Source organism: Epinephelus lanceolatus, chromosome 1, assembly GCF_041903045.1.
Source record: "Epinephelus lanceolatus isolate andai-2023 chromosome 1, ASM4190304v1, whole genome shotgun sequence".
In the NCBI taxonomy this organism is placed as follows: Eukaryota; Metazoa; Chordata; class Actinopteri; order Perciformes; family Serranidae; genus Epinephelus; species Epinephelus lanceolatus.
This window is the reverse complement of record NC_135734.1, coordinates 14,102,789-14,118,121: the sequence shown is the minus strand read 5'-3', so window position 1 is coordinate 14,118,121 and position 15,333 is coordinate 14,102,789. Positions and strand designations below refer to the sequence as shown.

The 15,333-nt window shown below is 41.7% G+C and overlaps 1 protein-coding gene across 3 annotated transcripts in view; it reads left to right on the top strand.

Moving 5' to 3' along the window:
• Nucleotides 1–12,879, top strand: part of slc4a8 (solute carrier family 4 member 8) — a 45,737-nt gene extending 32,858 nt beyond the window's left edge. For 2 of the 3 annotated variants that reach the window (XM_033627352.2, XM_033627350.2), the window contains exons 7-25: nt 1,106–1,197; nt 1,810–1,967; nt 2,070–2,157; nt 2,283–2,429; nt 2,556–2,656; nt 3,712–3,886; nt 4,007–4,140; nt 4,244–4,489; nt 5,765–5,870; nt 6,276–6,437; nt 8,312–8,425; nt 8,514–8,675; nt 8,757–9,008; nt 9,107–9,175; nt 9,703–9,876; nt 9,973–10,104; nt 11,941–12,044; nt 12,289–12,394; nt 12,577–12,879. In XM_033627352.2, coding sequence (XP_033483243.1) covers nt 1,106–1,197; nt 1,810–1,967; nt 2,070–2,157; nt 2,283–2,429; nt 2,556–2,656; nt 3,712–3,886; nt 4,007–4,140; nt 4,244–4,489; nt 5,765–5,870; nt 6,276–6,437; nt 8,312–8,425; nt 8,514–8,675; nt 8,757–9,008; nt 9,107–9,175; nt 9,703–9,876; nt 9,973–10,104; nt 11,941–12,044; nt 12,289–12,394; nt 12,577–12,582 — 2,528 coding nt within the window. In that variant the 3' untranslated portion in view covers nt 12,583–12,879. The remainder of the gene's footprint in view (nt 1–1,105; nt 1,198–1,809; nt 1,968–2,069; nt 2,158–2,282; nt 2,430–2,555; nt 2,657–3,711; nt 3,887–4,006; nt 4,141–4,243; nt 4,490–5,764; nt 5,871–6,275; nt 6,438–8,311; nt 8,426–8,513; nt 8,676–8,756; nt 9,009–9,106; nt 9,176–9,702; nt 9,877–9,972; nt 10,105–11,940; nt 12,045–12,288; nt 12,395–12,576) is intronic. The other variant, XM_033627351.2, reaches the window with a different exon arrangement.
• Nucleotides 12,880–15,333: the final 2,454 nt, after the last annotated feature.

The following is a 15,333-nucleotide window of genomic DNA, read 5'->3' as shown; positions in this document are numbered from 1 at the left end:
TGACTCACAATTACTTAACGGAAAACTTGTGTATTACCTACAGTAGATGGCGGTCAGTACATCCCCAGTTTGGAGAAGCAGACAGGAGAACTGACATGGAAGCTAAGCAATGTACTGCTGTGGACAGGGGCAGCAGCAAAATATATTTTAACCACCAGAAAAATCAACATCAATATGAGCGTCTACTATAATGAGATCATGTTCACTTCTTTACTGCTGATGGGGAGGCCGTTAGCGGCTTCAGTTCCACATCAATGCTCTTGTCAAAGCCACCAGACTCCATTGACAAAAACAGTAATTTTGGTTCATTGAACACATGAGCTGCTGGTCTACTGCTGCCTCCATCAGTTAGTATGTTTGTGTTATTGAACTTACCCTTTTAATTGCTAAATTCACACAATAACACAGACTAACTGATCGAGGTAGCGGTAGACCAGCAGCTCCTGTGTTCAGCGATGCTGAATTACTTGTTTTTCTCAATGGATTCTGGCTTTGAAGAGATTTATAGACAGCAAGGTAAAAAGGTGAAAGTATTCTCAACGAAGCGTCCATTTAAAGTGATAGTCTTTTTTAGGTGGGACTTTTTTAGGGGGCTAAAATGTGTTTTGCTGCTGTCCCCAACCACAGCAGTACACTGCTTAGCCTCTGTGTCGATACTCCTGTCTGCTCTTCCAAATTGGGGGTGTGCCAACCTGCATCTACTGTGTGTAACAGGCTGACTATGGATAAGTGCCTCATACAACCCCATTTCAAAAAATCAGAACTTTCCCTCTAAGTAAGAGACTGTTTGATATACATTTTTATCAGAATAATGAATGGAGTAAAACTAGGTAATAAAAGCAGACAGGAGGAGACTAAGAACAACAAGACTAAGTAACAGACAGACTGATACAATAGCACAGTCTCTGGACAGTGAAACAGGGACGGACTGCCAAAACCTGTTCCTGAGTAAATGGGCCATATTGGCAGCTAAGCATTACTACCTTCATAGATATTTCTTTGACTTTGCACTTGGCAGGCAAAAAGATATATGTACTAACTCTGATTCTCTTTCCGTCGAACACACATACACACTCATATGCACACCCACACCCTTACTGTCTAGCAGGGTCAGCCACATCTCCACAACCTCCACCAGCTGTAGAACCCGCTAAGAACGGTGCAGCACAGGACAGTTCCCAAATGGACCTCAGCAAGGTAAACAAGCCGTTTTTTTCCCTCATAATAAATATGTTCAATTTCTCAGTGCACACTGTTTATGTACACAAATAGATGCTGTGAAGACCACAACAGACTATGAGATTAGAAGAGGGCAGATATAATTAATACATCTGATAACAGCAGTGTAAGATCTTTTTTTTTTGGTTCTACAGGGCCATCAGCTCTATGCATGATGTGCTGTAGCACCCTGCTAAGATCTGTAATCAACGTTTGGTGTGCTGTCAACATCAACTAGGTCACAGAGTGCCCCCTATGAAATAACAGGAGAATTACATGTGTTCAAAGTGCATCCCACAGCAGCAGCCCATCACTGCAAGACTGTTAAGTACAGCCACACAGGACACAGATAAAAGCTTCCATTTAGACATCAATGTCCACCTGGGATTTTGAGTGCATATAACACCCTTAGCACTGAAATGCTAGCATGGTTCTCTGGCATTATGCTGCACCTGTGGTGGGAGAGCTTTACGTACAGCTCTAAGACTGAATACATTTCTGTTTGCACTGAAGTGACAGGATGATAAAAAACATATTGCTGTTGTAACTCTTTTATCTTTATTCTTAACTCATACTGCCTTGTCTGACCAGGTGGACATGCACTTCATGAAGAAGATCCCAGAGGGTGCAGAGGCCTCCAACGTACTGGTGGGAGAACTGGATTTCGTGGAGAGGCCCATTGTGGCCTTTGTCCGCCTCTCCCCTGCTGTGCTCCTCACTGGACTCACTGAGGTCCCCATACCTACCAGGTAGACGGCCATGTGAACAGTGGTTTAGTTGCAAAATCAAATTATGTGAAGTCCATAATCCAGGAATGATTTACATACTCCAAACCATCTGTTGACAAACAGGTTCCTCTTCATTCTCCTGGGCCCAGATGGAAAGGCTCAGCAATACCACGAAATTGGGCGCTCCATGGCGACCATCATGACAGATGAAGTAAGAACGCGGCATCAGTTAAAATCTAAATTCAGAAACCTTCACAGAACAAATCAAATCTCTAGATTTGTCTTACAAGGACAGGCAATTAAGTTTCTTCTGTCCTTCACTTTTGTCCAAAACAGATCTTCCATGATGTAGCTTACAAGGCAAAGGACAGAAGTGACCTGCTGGCTGGGATAGATGAGTTCCTGGATCAGGTGACAGTCCTACCGCCGGGAGAGTGGGACCCCTCCATCCGCATTGAGCCCCCAAAGAATGTCCCCTCTCAGGTACACAGCTGTTATGACAGAGAGATTTACTTTTCAGTTTTGACTTTTAGCTAAAACTTTGATTAGGTGCAGAACAATGAAGATTGGATGTCTGTTGTGTGTTGGACTGTTATTGGGTGCCTGTAGGAGAAGAGGAAGATGCCAGGAGTCCCTAATGGCACAGTCTGCCAGGTAGAGGAAGACTTGCATCCTGAGTGCCATGGGCCAGAGCTGCAGAGAACTGGAAAGTAAGCTGTCAGTTGCTTGTAGATTACTTAGGCTTTTTGGTTCAGTAGTAGCCATTTTAATACATAGAAATTACATAAGATAAATTTGGGTATAGTAACCCCAAATATGGTGACTATGAGAACCCTGGAGAGATTTTTTTTCTCCATTTAACGGCAGCTACCTGCACAATTTTCCAGCCATTTGAGATAAAAGAATGCCTAAAAATCAACACATCATAAGTAGGTTAGGGATGTGGTGTAAACAGCAACACTAATCTTGAAAGCTATTTTTGTTACACTATGCTGGAGTAGAGTTCAGAGACTGGTTGTTTATTTAAAAAAAATCTGCTACATTCAAATCTGTGTGTCATAGTCTGGGTTACTCTAATTGCAAATGAAAGGATTCCCAATAATTCCACATACATGTGGTTTTTAAATTTCTGAAGTGAATATCAGGCCAACAAAAGAACATCTACTCAATTATATTAGATTTCTTTTAGGGTTTAGTATAGTAGGATAAACATGGGTATATATTATCATCTGGATGACACAAAGTTGAAAACATTTGGGGTTGGAGCCTCAGAGACCCCCCACACAGACCTCCACCTCCCACCCTGCCCCTGGCTTTAGCACCTGTTATGTTTTCTAAAGGGATGTGTGGAAGCCTGGGGCTAACTTAGCACTGTCCACCATGTTTGACAGTTGCTGAAGCCACCAAATCTAAATTTGGATTTGTGAGGAACTGAGGTTGGACAGGCGAATGACAAACCAAGTGTGATAGCCTGAGAGACAAACAAGCACCAAAACACTCCCTTTTATTTCTTAAACAGTAAGTTACGGTCCCCTGAAAATCTTGTTTTTTGCTGACCTCCTGTGGTTTAACTTCTCATCTTGATGCCATGATGTAGAAGTCTACTCCAGGATACTTTGACATCACTGATAAGTGTACGTACAGATGCAAGCGACACGTCTGACCACACTCATCAATTGTTTTGGGTGTATCAGCTCGACATCCCTTCACCAGATTGTGCTCTAAACTTCAGCACCTCTCTTCTCTTGTTGTGTGCTGTGACCAGGTTGTTTGGTGGTCTGATATTGGACATCAAGAGGAAAGCTCCATTCTACCTGAGTGACTATAAGGACGGTCTGAGCCTCCAGTGTGTGGCCTCCTTCCTCTTCCTGTACTGTGCCTGCATGTCTCCTGTCATCACCTTTGGAGGACTGCTGGGGGAGGCGACAGAGGGACGCATCGTAAGAGCACAAACACACTCAGACACAGTCACATACTGCATTGAGATTAGAACATTATGAATACAGCATTAAAACTATTACTGAATACAAGACATACTCTATTTCCACCATGTGTTGTAGAGTGCCATTGAGTCCTTACTGGGTGCATCTATGACTGGAGTAGCTTACTCTGTGTTTGCTGGTCAGCCTCTCACCATTCTGGGCAGCACAGGGCCTGTGCTTGTTTTTGAGAAAATCCTCTTCAAGTTCTGCAAGTATGTATTACAACCTGCCTGTGACATTTTATTATCCACACCACAGTCCTTTTCTAACAGATAATGTATTCCCTGTCATCCTTCTCTTCTCCTTTCACATCAGGGACTACAACCTGTCCTATCTGTCGCTGAGGGCTTGCATCGGCCTGTGGACCGCTCTGCTGTGTCTGCTGTTGGTTGCCACTGATGCTAGCTCTCTGGTGTGCTACATCACTCGGTTCACAGAGGAGGCCTTTGCCGCCCTCATCTGCCTCATCTTCATCTACGAGGCCTTGGAGAAGCTCTTCCACCTCGGAGAAGTCTACCCCTTTAACACACACAGCGATCTGGACAAACTCACACTGGCGTAGTGAGTAACTAAAATTATTAATAAATGACTCACCTGGTAGATTTCTTTAGTGTTCATTGTATTTTCAGTGCGTTGTTCTTCCCTAACCTCTCAATAATGCAGCTGTGCCACGTTCTTGCTGCAACATATCCGCCAGAGCTAATCAGGGTTACTTTAGACAATGCTTGTGATTCCGCTAGACGTGCCGTAATGCTTCTCAAAAGCTTTATAGAAGTGGCTCTCTGCTTTGCTCTGCTAAAAACGTGCATCGTGTTCAGTCATGATGTATTACACCAAACAAACTGGATAGAAAATGGAACGGCAGCATCCAGTCAATTTTTCAAATAAACACCCTGTCAGAATTAAATACATGTAAATATCTGGCCCCCAGGAACATTGCTCCCCCTTGAAGCCAGTGTTTCCCAGTGGCCACTCGCAGTATTGCAGCGACAAAATCCCCTGCGGCCTAAATACTATTTTCCCATCAGCCACTGATGTGAATGAGACGTCTGAAAAAACCGCTGACAGGACACCTGGAACTGCAAACAAGGTCAATTATGACTCTTCTTTTATTAATTTTTTGAGCCATTTCAGTTTTATACTTAGACTTATACCTTAGAAAAGCAATTAAAAATCCATGGCATCAACACGATGTAAAGCCTATCAGCGGAGAGGGAACTTGTGGGTGGGGCCAGCAGGAGAAACACTACTGTGCATATTCAGTGGGTCACATACTGCAGAAGTAAACCCGGAAGCTAGACACTTTTTGTGGCCTATGTGCCAGGTGAGCAACTTCATTGGCATAAATAGGCGTCTTCTTGGCGTGTGGTATCTTGGTACAACAATTAAAACAGACAATAAAGCAAAATAAAATTCAATAACATAGCCTACTTTATTATGGTAGAAGCACAAATATCAAGGACAAAGGACAAAATCAATGAAATCTGCAAGTCTACTGAACCATGCAGGCAAATGCTCCGCTTCTGAAACACTTCTTGTGTGGTGTGATCCTGTGCAAAGGACGGAACAAAACCAGGTCACAGCTGTAACTGGTGGAATCCAAGGATAACAATATATAGCTGCCATTCTCTCTCTGCAAGCATCTCCACACATTGTGGCTTTGCCCTTGCTGTCTCTTCATTCCTGCTCTCCTCTACAAGCCTTCAGATCACATCCTTGCATGCAGTTCTCTTTTTGTCTGGCCTAATTTAAGTGATAAAAGCATGTGAGCCCGTCATTTTTTGGCAGAAAAAAATACAAATTTTTGTTGTGCTGTCTCTCTGTCTGTCTCTGTAGCTGTAGGTGTGCAGAGCCTGATAACCCCAGTAATAAAACCTTAGAACTGTGGAGTGAGAGAAACATCACAGCCTCTGCTGTATCCTGGACCAACCTCACTGTCAAGGTAACTTAACTATGTGGAAACACACACACACACACACACACACACACACACACACTTTGACTCCTAATCTCAGTGTGACTTCCACATGATAGCACACACTGTATCCAACGTGTTTATTTTTGTTAACATTCAACTAACCCCCTCACCTTCCCTTGAGCACCTGACCTCTCTTAAGGACCTTTGCAAACACTGACAAGGACACTCAATGGATTGACCTTTCACTGCTGTGGATAACTGAGCACACCAAAGGCTTCTCTTGTTTCTTCTGTACTGTTCTTTTCTTTAAGCTTTGTAGACTCCTTCCTGTCTGTCAGATAATTGAGATAAAACAGTCTTTTGATCTATTTTTTCTCCTGAGTCATCTGAGCAGTTTTGTTTTTATGTAACCCCTGTGAATTTCTGCAGGAGTGTGTCAGTCTGCAGGGCCAGTTTGTTGGGACGGCATGTGGCCACCACGGCCCCTACACCCCAGATGTTCTCTTCTGGTCTACCATCTTGTTCTTCTCAACCTTTTTCATGTCTGCCTTCCTCAAACAATTCAAGACAAGTCGTTATTTCCCCACCAAGGTAATCAAATGATAAGACTGCCCAGTACGTAAAGGTGACACCAGACATTGTGAAACCTGACATAAGTGCAGTGGCCCCCTTGAGAAATTCTTCATAGCAGATGAAGCCACTGAAAATCTTGGGATGGCACACCAAGACCAAAGCTATAACTGAATTACAGGAGTTCCATTATGCTGTTGAAGTGCAAAGGCTTGTTGAAAACCTTGTCAATATGGAGAATTAAGGGAATCGCACACTGATATACTTTGGTTTCTTTTTTTACAATGAATATTGCTAAATCATTGTTCTTTAAATAGGCAGGTTATCCTTTTCCTGAAAAGACAAATATACGGCTTTAATTTGAAGGAATACAATGGTTGTTATAGACAAAACATTTACTGGAAACTAACCTTCTAAAGTTTAGGGGAGATTCATGGGTACCCATAGAACTAGGACCCCAGGGAGTGCTGTGGGTTTTGAAGCCAATTTTCATAGTGGCTTGACAGTCATTAAAGTTTACATGACATAAGAGAAAATCAATTTTCTGTGTTAGTTCGACTAAAACCAGACAAAAAAAAATATATGCTAATGTGTTAGTCCAACGGAAATCGTACCAAAACAAATTTCTCAAAGTCCAACTAACACACCCGGATAATGTCATTGGGAGTCAAATTACTCCTGCATGTATACAGTCAATCGGACCCAAACTGTCCAAGGTGCTTTGTGCATGCGCCACAGTTTCCGCCACCCGGCTTTGACCTGGAAGTAGAGAAGCATTAAATGTGTAACAGAAGAAGGTAAGAAAAAGAAAAAATAAAGCATAGCACATGAGAAATGTATAGAGCTGTTAAGTTGTCCACCATGGTACCAGTTTGCTGCTAGCTAACCATAGTTAACTTGTTCGTCAATTGTTTGGTCTGTGACGTAATAGGTCAACTGGAAAAAGGTCCAATATTAACAAGCTGAAAGGGAGCATATTGCCACCCATCGTAGAGGCGGACACACTTTGGTCAATAAATTGATTCCCCTCCCGTGCTTGTATACTGGGACAAGGACAGTAGTCCAGTTAAATGGCCTGGTCGAGCCATGGCTGTAGCTTGACTTAACTGTGCATGTAAATGTACTGAGTGTAATTGCATCCATCACATGATGCCCTGGGGCCTAAAACGACTTTTTCCCATTGACTTACATGACGAAAGAGACATCTGTAAATCAGTGGATACATTTTTTTGAGCATGACAACCTCCGCAAAATGCTTTGTTTTACTATCAGAATTTGATCCATTCAGTTCAATAACATTTGTCTAGAAGAGTCTTGAAGAGCTGCACAATTTAATCACTTTAACCCCATTCAAGTTAGCAGAGTAAGCTGGCTCAGCTGGTGGTCTCCAGTGCGCCTGCTTTATGGGCCACATAGGGCAGAAGCAACGCGATCAATTTTCAGAGTAATTTTATACCAGGCAGTTGAGCAATTTCGGTTCATGCACCACTGAGCAACTGTCATAGGAATGAACAGGGTCCCGCCTCCCCGGCTGTATCCAGTACTCTTTATACATCCATACATAGAACCCATTTTCATTCAGATATCTTGAGGAGAGTTCAAGGGACCCTTTTAAAAATCGCCATGTCAGTTTTTTCCTAGCCAAAATTTAGCTTAACTTAAGAGTGTTATACAGCCCCCTTCCCAAAAAGCTATCATGACCTGGTTTGCAACAATGGATGCCTTACGCTGTCTAGTTTTTATAAAAGCTTCCAATAATTTTCGCTGGGGGTGGAGGGACCAATAATTGTATCAGGATGGCCATTGCCCCCCATGGCCACCCCTGGGGGCTCCACTACTTGACGTGACACATTAGGAACAACTGATCTCTGAGTGTTGTTATCTCCTGTTCCCAGGTGCGGTCCATGATTAGTGACTTTGCAGTGTTCCTCACCATTGCCGTCATGGTTCTGCTTGATTATGCCATTGGAGTGCCCTCCCAGAAGTTAAAGGTGCCCAGCAAATTCCAGGTACAAAGGGAAGACATAATTATAACCTTGATATAAAATGCCACATGGCTGATTCATGCCCTCACACCTCTTTAATGTGATCCTCAAGCCTACCAGAGATGACCGAGGTTGGATCATCAATCCAATAGGACGCAACCCATGGTGGACAGTCCTAGCTGCAGCTATTCCCGCTCTTCTCTGCACCATCCTCATCTTCATGGACCAACAGATAACTGCTGTCATCATCAACCGCAAAGAGCACAAACTGCTGGTAAGAAGCGAATACATCTGCCCTTTGAATCTGTGCAGACTGTTGCTCATGTACCTGTCTGTCCTCCTCTCTGTTATGCAGAAGGGCTGTGGGTACCACCTGGACCTGCTCATGGTCGGGGTGATGCTGGCGGTTTGCTCCATCATGGGTTTACCCTGGTTTGTAGCAGCCACGGTCCTGTCCATCTCTCATGTCAACAGCTTGAAGCTGGAGTCAGAGAGCTCGGCTCCAGGAGAGCAGCCTCGATTCCTGGGTATCAGAGAGCAGAGGCTCACCGGCTTGGTCATCTTCCTGCTCATGGGCTGCTCTGTACTCATGACTGGAGCCCTGCAGGTCAGTCAGACAAGCTACACAATGCTGCCCCCCTCTGGCTGGGATATTTGTGATAATGTTACTCATCAAAGCTTATTGATTTATGTTTTGTTTTTCAGTTCATTCCTATGCCAGTGCTCTATGGTGTGTTCCTTTACATGGGAGTCTCTTCATTAAAAGGCATCCAGGTAATATGTGACATATATAAAGGATCATTAAACTATATGGTAAAGATGATTTACATTAAAGTCACTATGGGTACAATTTGAAAATGTCTGCCTTTAGCACTCCTTTGCAAAGGGAGTGTCTATTTTTAAAAAAAATAATTTTATGAATAATTTGAAGGATGCTATAATCACACTGGCATGTGATCAAATATGTTTTCAACTTTTACCATATTCATACTTATTTCTTAATCTGGAAGTAATTTAAATACAAAATATCCCAAGTTGTTCTTTTCCCCTCTCCATCATCCCAACCTCTTATTAATGTGGCTGTCCCTCTGATGCCCTCTCCTGATCAAATTAATTTTGTCGCAATTCAATGAAGCCTGACAGTTAATTGTCAGACTAATCTAACTAAATTTGTCATTCATAATCGCTTTCTCTCTCTTGCCATATTCGCCATCTGCCTCCCTGCTCTGCTCTCATTAATTCTTCTCTCTCCTTTACCCTCTCTGTCTCTAACGTCCCCACCACCTGCATTCACTCCTCAGTTCTTCGACCGTCTGAAGTTGTTCGGCATGCCGGCGAAACACCAGCCAGACTTCATCTACCTGCGCCATGTGCCCTTGAGGAAGGTGCACCTGTTCACTGTCACTCAGCTCACCTGTCTGGTGCTGCTCTGGGTCATCAAGACCTCACCTGCCGCTATCGTCTTCCCAATGATGGTGAGTTGACCACTGCCAACATCACTTTTCTCTCTTCACTAGTTCCTAAATATCCTCCATTTAAACAACAGATTTTTATTATACATGTGCGTGAAGGTGCTGGCTCTGGTTTTCGTTCGCAAACTGCTGGATTGGTGCTTCTCCAAGCGAGAGCTAAGTTACCTGGATGACTTAATGCCTGAATGGAAGAAGAAGAACCTGGATGATGCCTCCAAAACAATGGAAGAGGTAGTCTAAACCAGAGGTTCTCAGTTGTTTTTCAACCAAAGCCCCCTTTACCAGATAGAGAATATACTGGGGAATATGTATATGTATATTATAATATGATGTGGCCTAGTTTCAGTGTTGGGTACATTACTCTAAAGGAGTAATATATTACACATTACTTATTACATTTAAAAAAGAGTAATGCATCACTTTACTTGATTACTCAGTGTTAAAAATAATTAATCACACTACTTATTACATTACTCCACAACACTGCTTTAAATGTATTGTCATGCAATTGCAAGTTAACAGTAATATAACATTAGGCATAGGTGGAGGATAAGGAGAGAGAGGGAGGTGGGTCTGTCTCTTGATCCACTTCTATACTCTTTGTGTCTTTCATGGCAACATGGGTGGCAGGTAATAGGGAAATCAAGAAAAAGAAAAAAGAAGGAAAGGTCATGATTTCGCTGACAGTATTCAAATTTTGCATTGGAGTCAGAGTTTGGTGCCAACTCTATTGGAGTCCATGAGTCGGGCACACCAAATCACACTATAACCCATCATATCTATGTTGTTTCACCTTTAACTGAAAAAATCCTTGCACAAAATTAAACAAATATATACATTACATAATGTTGAATGATGTTTTTTTTATCTAAATGTGTTTGTTTTCCTTGTTATTGGTCTCCAAACAGTTAATCTGTCTCTGTCTCTGTCTCTGTCTCTGTTTGTCATCATGGGAGAAGATGGGATCAGCACCAAACTGTGGCTCCAATGCAAAATCTGATCACTGTCACTGATGTCATGACCTTTCCTTCTTTTATAGTTTTCTTGACAAAAATGCAGAACTACAGCCTGTAGCTTGAGCAACAGTCCGACAGCCAGCAAAATTCCGCCAAATGACATTTGTTGTGTCATCCAGCAGAGTTTTGCTAGGAAAGAAGTAGGAGGATCTAGGTACTGGTTAGATGGAGGGAAGTTTACAACAGCTCATTTACACAAAGCTGGTTGAAAATTGATGAAGTACCCTTTTAATTGCCTCAACAAAAAAAAAAAATACAATTAAGCCTACATAAAATAACATAGACTGGCCTTCCTAACACCATTACATGACAGACTTAAAAGCAAAAACACTTGTTAAAATGACAGATGAACTGTATCCATTATGCTGATAATTGAAGAATTTATGTAATGCAAATAATGACATAATTGTATAATTAGTATCTGTAATGTGATTACTGAATTTAGAACAGTAACATGTTACTTTACTGTGTCACTGACAAATGCGATCACAGTAGTGCGTTACTTTATACCGTTTTACACCCAACCTCATCTATTTTTTACAGTGCTATAGTTTTAAACATGTGAAAGAAAAAGACAACAAAAATGTATTAGAAAAATATTAGACATGTATAAAAAGTATTTGGACTATCTCAACACAGAATACCGATAAAACAATGCAACTAATATCAATGCAATAAGCTGCAAATTACACTGTAATTTAACAAAATATCAGACGTAAATAAAGAGATATGGGGTAAATTAAAGTACATTTCAGAAGTGTTTCATTCTTAGAGCATACATAAATAATATACAATTTGTTAGATTAAACTGTAAGGTTATGACCTATACCAGGTATAAAAAATCAAATATTCATTGAATGATGAAGCCTTATGTATTAAAAAAAACAAAAAACAAAAAAACAACAACTTTATATCATGATTATATAAAAGTCTTAAATTTTTTTACTGAATCACTGGTTTAAAAGGCAGCTTGAATTACTCAGATGAACATAAATAAACACACACGTATTGACGAGATATGTTTGTGGCATGGAAACATTTTGTCTTGTAGGAATCGCAGGTTATGCTCAGTAAAAAGAAGGAGGATACAGCTGTTGTTCAGATTCCCATGGAGAGCAGCAAACCCGTTCAGACTCCCAAAGCACATGACCCCAGGTGAGCACACATACACACGCACCCCCCCTACACACTCAAATGGACCGGATGGACACCAGATGATCGGTGTGGTAAGATAATGAGAGCTGTGCCTCCTTATTTTTCATCTACATGCACGCTTGTCTTGTTTGGTGTGTGTGGTGTTCTGCTTTCAAGTGCACCCTGTGAATACTAACACACTGACCTCTCCCTAAACCACAACTCACTCCCAACACTATCTTTTTGTCCTCTCCCTGCTCCTCAGGTGTGACCCCTCTGATATTAATATATCTGATGAAATGTCTAAAACCACCGTGTGGAAATCCCTCAACTCCAATCAAAAGGACACTCGTCCTGTGGCTGCTAAAAAGGCAAGGCCATACCCTCTTTCTCCTCAACCCCCTGTCATCTGTAAATATTTCCGCTGCACACTGTGGTCACCCACCTCTTTTGTGCTATGAAATTTTTGCTCCCACTGGTAGTTGTAAATCTGGGGCAGCCAAATTGTTCTCTGAGCTTTGTTGATTCAGGGTTTGTTTGTTTAACTCTGCAGGATTGATGGGATCGCGTTCATAGACGATTAAAGGATATCCGCAGTCCTGACAGACTGTAGCTCTGGACCACAGGACGCTGCGATTTGGCTGCTTTGACCGTCAGGCACCTCAGTGCTTAGAGAAACAAGTCTGGATGATTTCTACCAGCTACCTGCAACACATAATACTGTCCACAAACACACAGACAAAGAGAAGGTAGTACACTCTCACACACATAGACAGACACACACATGCACATACCTTTGTGAGGACCACAAATATTTTTAAAACCTTATGTCCTAAAATTAAAATCAGTGCTAACCTTATCCTAACTCTGACTCCTTAACCTTCTTAACCATTTAACCAGTAAAATCTCTGATCTCAACCACCATCATCTGCTGTCAGCTACAAGACAGGGAAGAAGTCCTTTATGACACATTTTGCCCTGTACACTGCCTTTGGCTTTCTATCTTAATTGTGAGGTTGGAGGATGAAACTTCGAGGCATTCTCTCCTGCAGCAGCATCCACCAGTAAAAACTCAATACTAGTGAATAGCTTGGTTTTAATTAATTTGTATCTGATAATGTAATCTAGAGACACATCCTGGAGCTGCTGCTCCTTCCACGGTGACAGTAAATAATGGAGGACACTGTGACAGCTGCTGGCAGCCCTGGTGATTTCACTGAGATATGGGGACATTGGCTGATTCACACCTGAAAGCCATCCATTTATTTTACACTCATTCGGATGTAACATCTCAACATGCCAGTCAGTCAGTAATTCACAATGTCAATGGTCTGTCTACAATGTCAGCCAAAAAGTCTGTATGGTTTGTTTTCAGCACATGGTGACACAGCTGTCATTTGTCTATAAATATTGACTTTACTGCCCAACATCATAAAATAGCCCATAATAAATTCCCTCGTAGGGCAGATTTTTTATTTAATACTAGAGATAGCCTTAAACTGAACCCTAGCACAGATATAAACCAGGAATATGCCCATTTGCCAGTTTTGTTGAGTCAACTTTATAGTTATTTGGAGGATGCAGTTTATGGCACTGTTACATTGTAGTGCATTATACTCACTGGTGTTTGTATTATTTTGTCCACCCCATTTAAACTGATAAAGACTGCATTAGTTTAAATGTAATCATTACACTCCTTATTTTACTACTGTTTTAAATCTGCAATAATTTGCATTTTTTTGGCCACTTGGGGGCGACAGAAACAAGTTATAACCCCAACATGGAAATATTATCACATTTAAAGTTGATACTGTGAGCTAAGTGGATGCTTATTTACACATCCAGCAGATACAGAGAAAAATTAGCATTCATTTCATGTTTCCAGCCTCCTGATGAATTTAAGTCACATGTTTACTCTGCCTTTTGCTCACTTTTTGGTTTCTACGATCTCCTGGGGGAAATAACTGAGTCTTTAGTTGCTAAGTGGTCCAATATGTTCACCAGCTAGTTTGGTGCTGAGCAGGCAGTGTACAGTGGGTTTTTTGCTTAAGTAATCTGCCTGTTGGAGTTAAAAGCAACACTATGAGAGTGGTGAGGGTGCAGAGTTGGATGATAAGTTATTATCAGTTCATTCCTAAAAGCGATCCCTTTTGAAAACAAGTAATCACGTGAGCCACTGTTGATTAAAAATATATAAATTATATTTGCCTTAAAGGAGCTGTATACAACATTCTGCACATCATGATTCAGGTTGTGTGCACATGGTTCTCAACATCGAGGTGGCTTAGCCGGCAGCTAGCAGCCAGCGGTGCTAACAGCGCAAAAGGCGCTAATAACAACAACAGTGCTGACAGAGCTATTGGTGTTAACCTGGGGGAGAACCGGAGGGTCTGTGTTAGCAGAAATAACTACTGTGTGACGCAGTGCAGAGCCACAGCGATGAACTAGCCAGTGGGATACACTCACATGGGCTAACATGCACGTGCAGGCTGACCGTAACAACAAACAGAGAAGCTTGGATTATGACACACACACACAGAGGGAGGGTGACTTCATTCTCTGCTCAGGACGGCATTACTCCACTTTACCTTTACATAGCAACATAGTTGTTTGCTGCAATGTTAATGTTCTGAATGTCACCTACAGCTCCCTTAAAGACATTTGGTCCTCACAAAGATAGACAAGCACACACACACACACACACACACACACACACACATACAAACACACACTCACATAACAACAACAACAACCTCTCTACTCCACTTTTTCACTCCATCAGAGACAACACCCTGGTTTCACCCCTCCAGTGTACACTTGGCTGAGCTTCATGATAGAGAGTAAATGCTCCTTTGAAAACAAACCAGTTTGTTTTATTAATCTAAGTAGGTCCATCTGTCATCATTCCTTAAATCTGCTAGACTGTCTTTTTATTTAATGTGCCATGGCTGTGTACTTTTTCTAATAGTGATGATATGGTCGATTATTTGGTAGATTTTAAAAATACATTGCAGGTTCAGTAATACATAGACAAATCCTCTTTTGGGGCATAAAACTTTGTGTCAGTTTTGTGTGATGATGTAAACTGAAAACTGTAAATGTCAGAAGACCAACTTCAGCTGAAGCAGCAGCATCAATAACGTGTTTTTGAGATGTAGTCTTTTTCCTTTTATGGATGTTCGTCTTTGAACTGATGATCATAAAAGATGGAGGTTGTTCTACAGAATATTTGTTGTGTTAGTACAGTGACTTATTTCTTTACCTCAGATGAGTTCATGAAGGCTCCAGCAAGGGACTTTGGATAATGTCA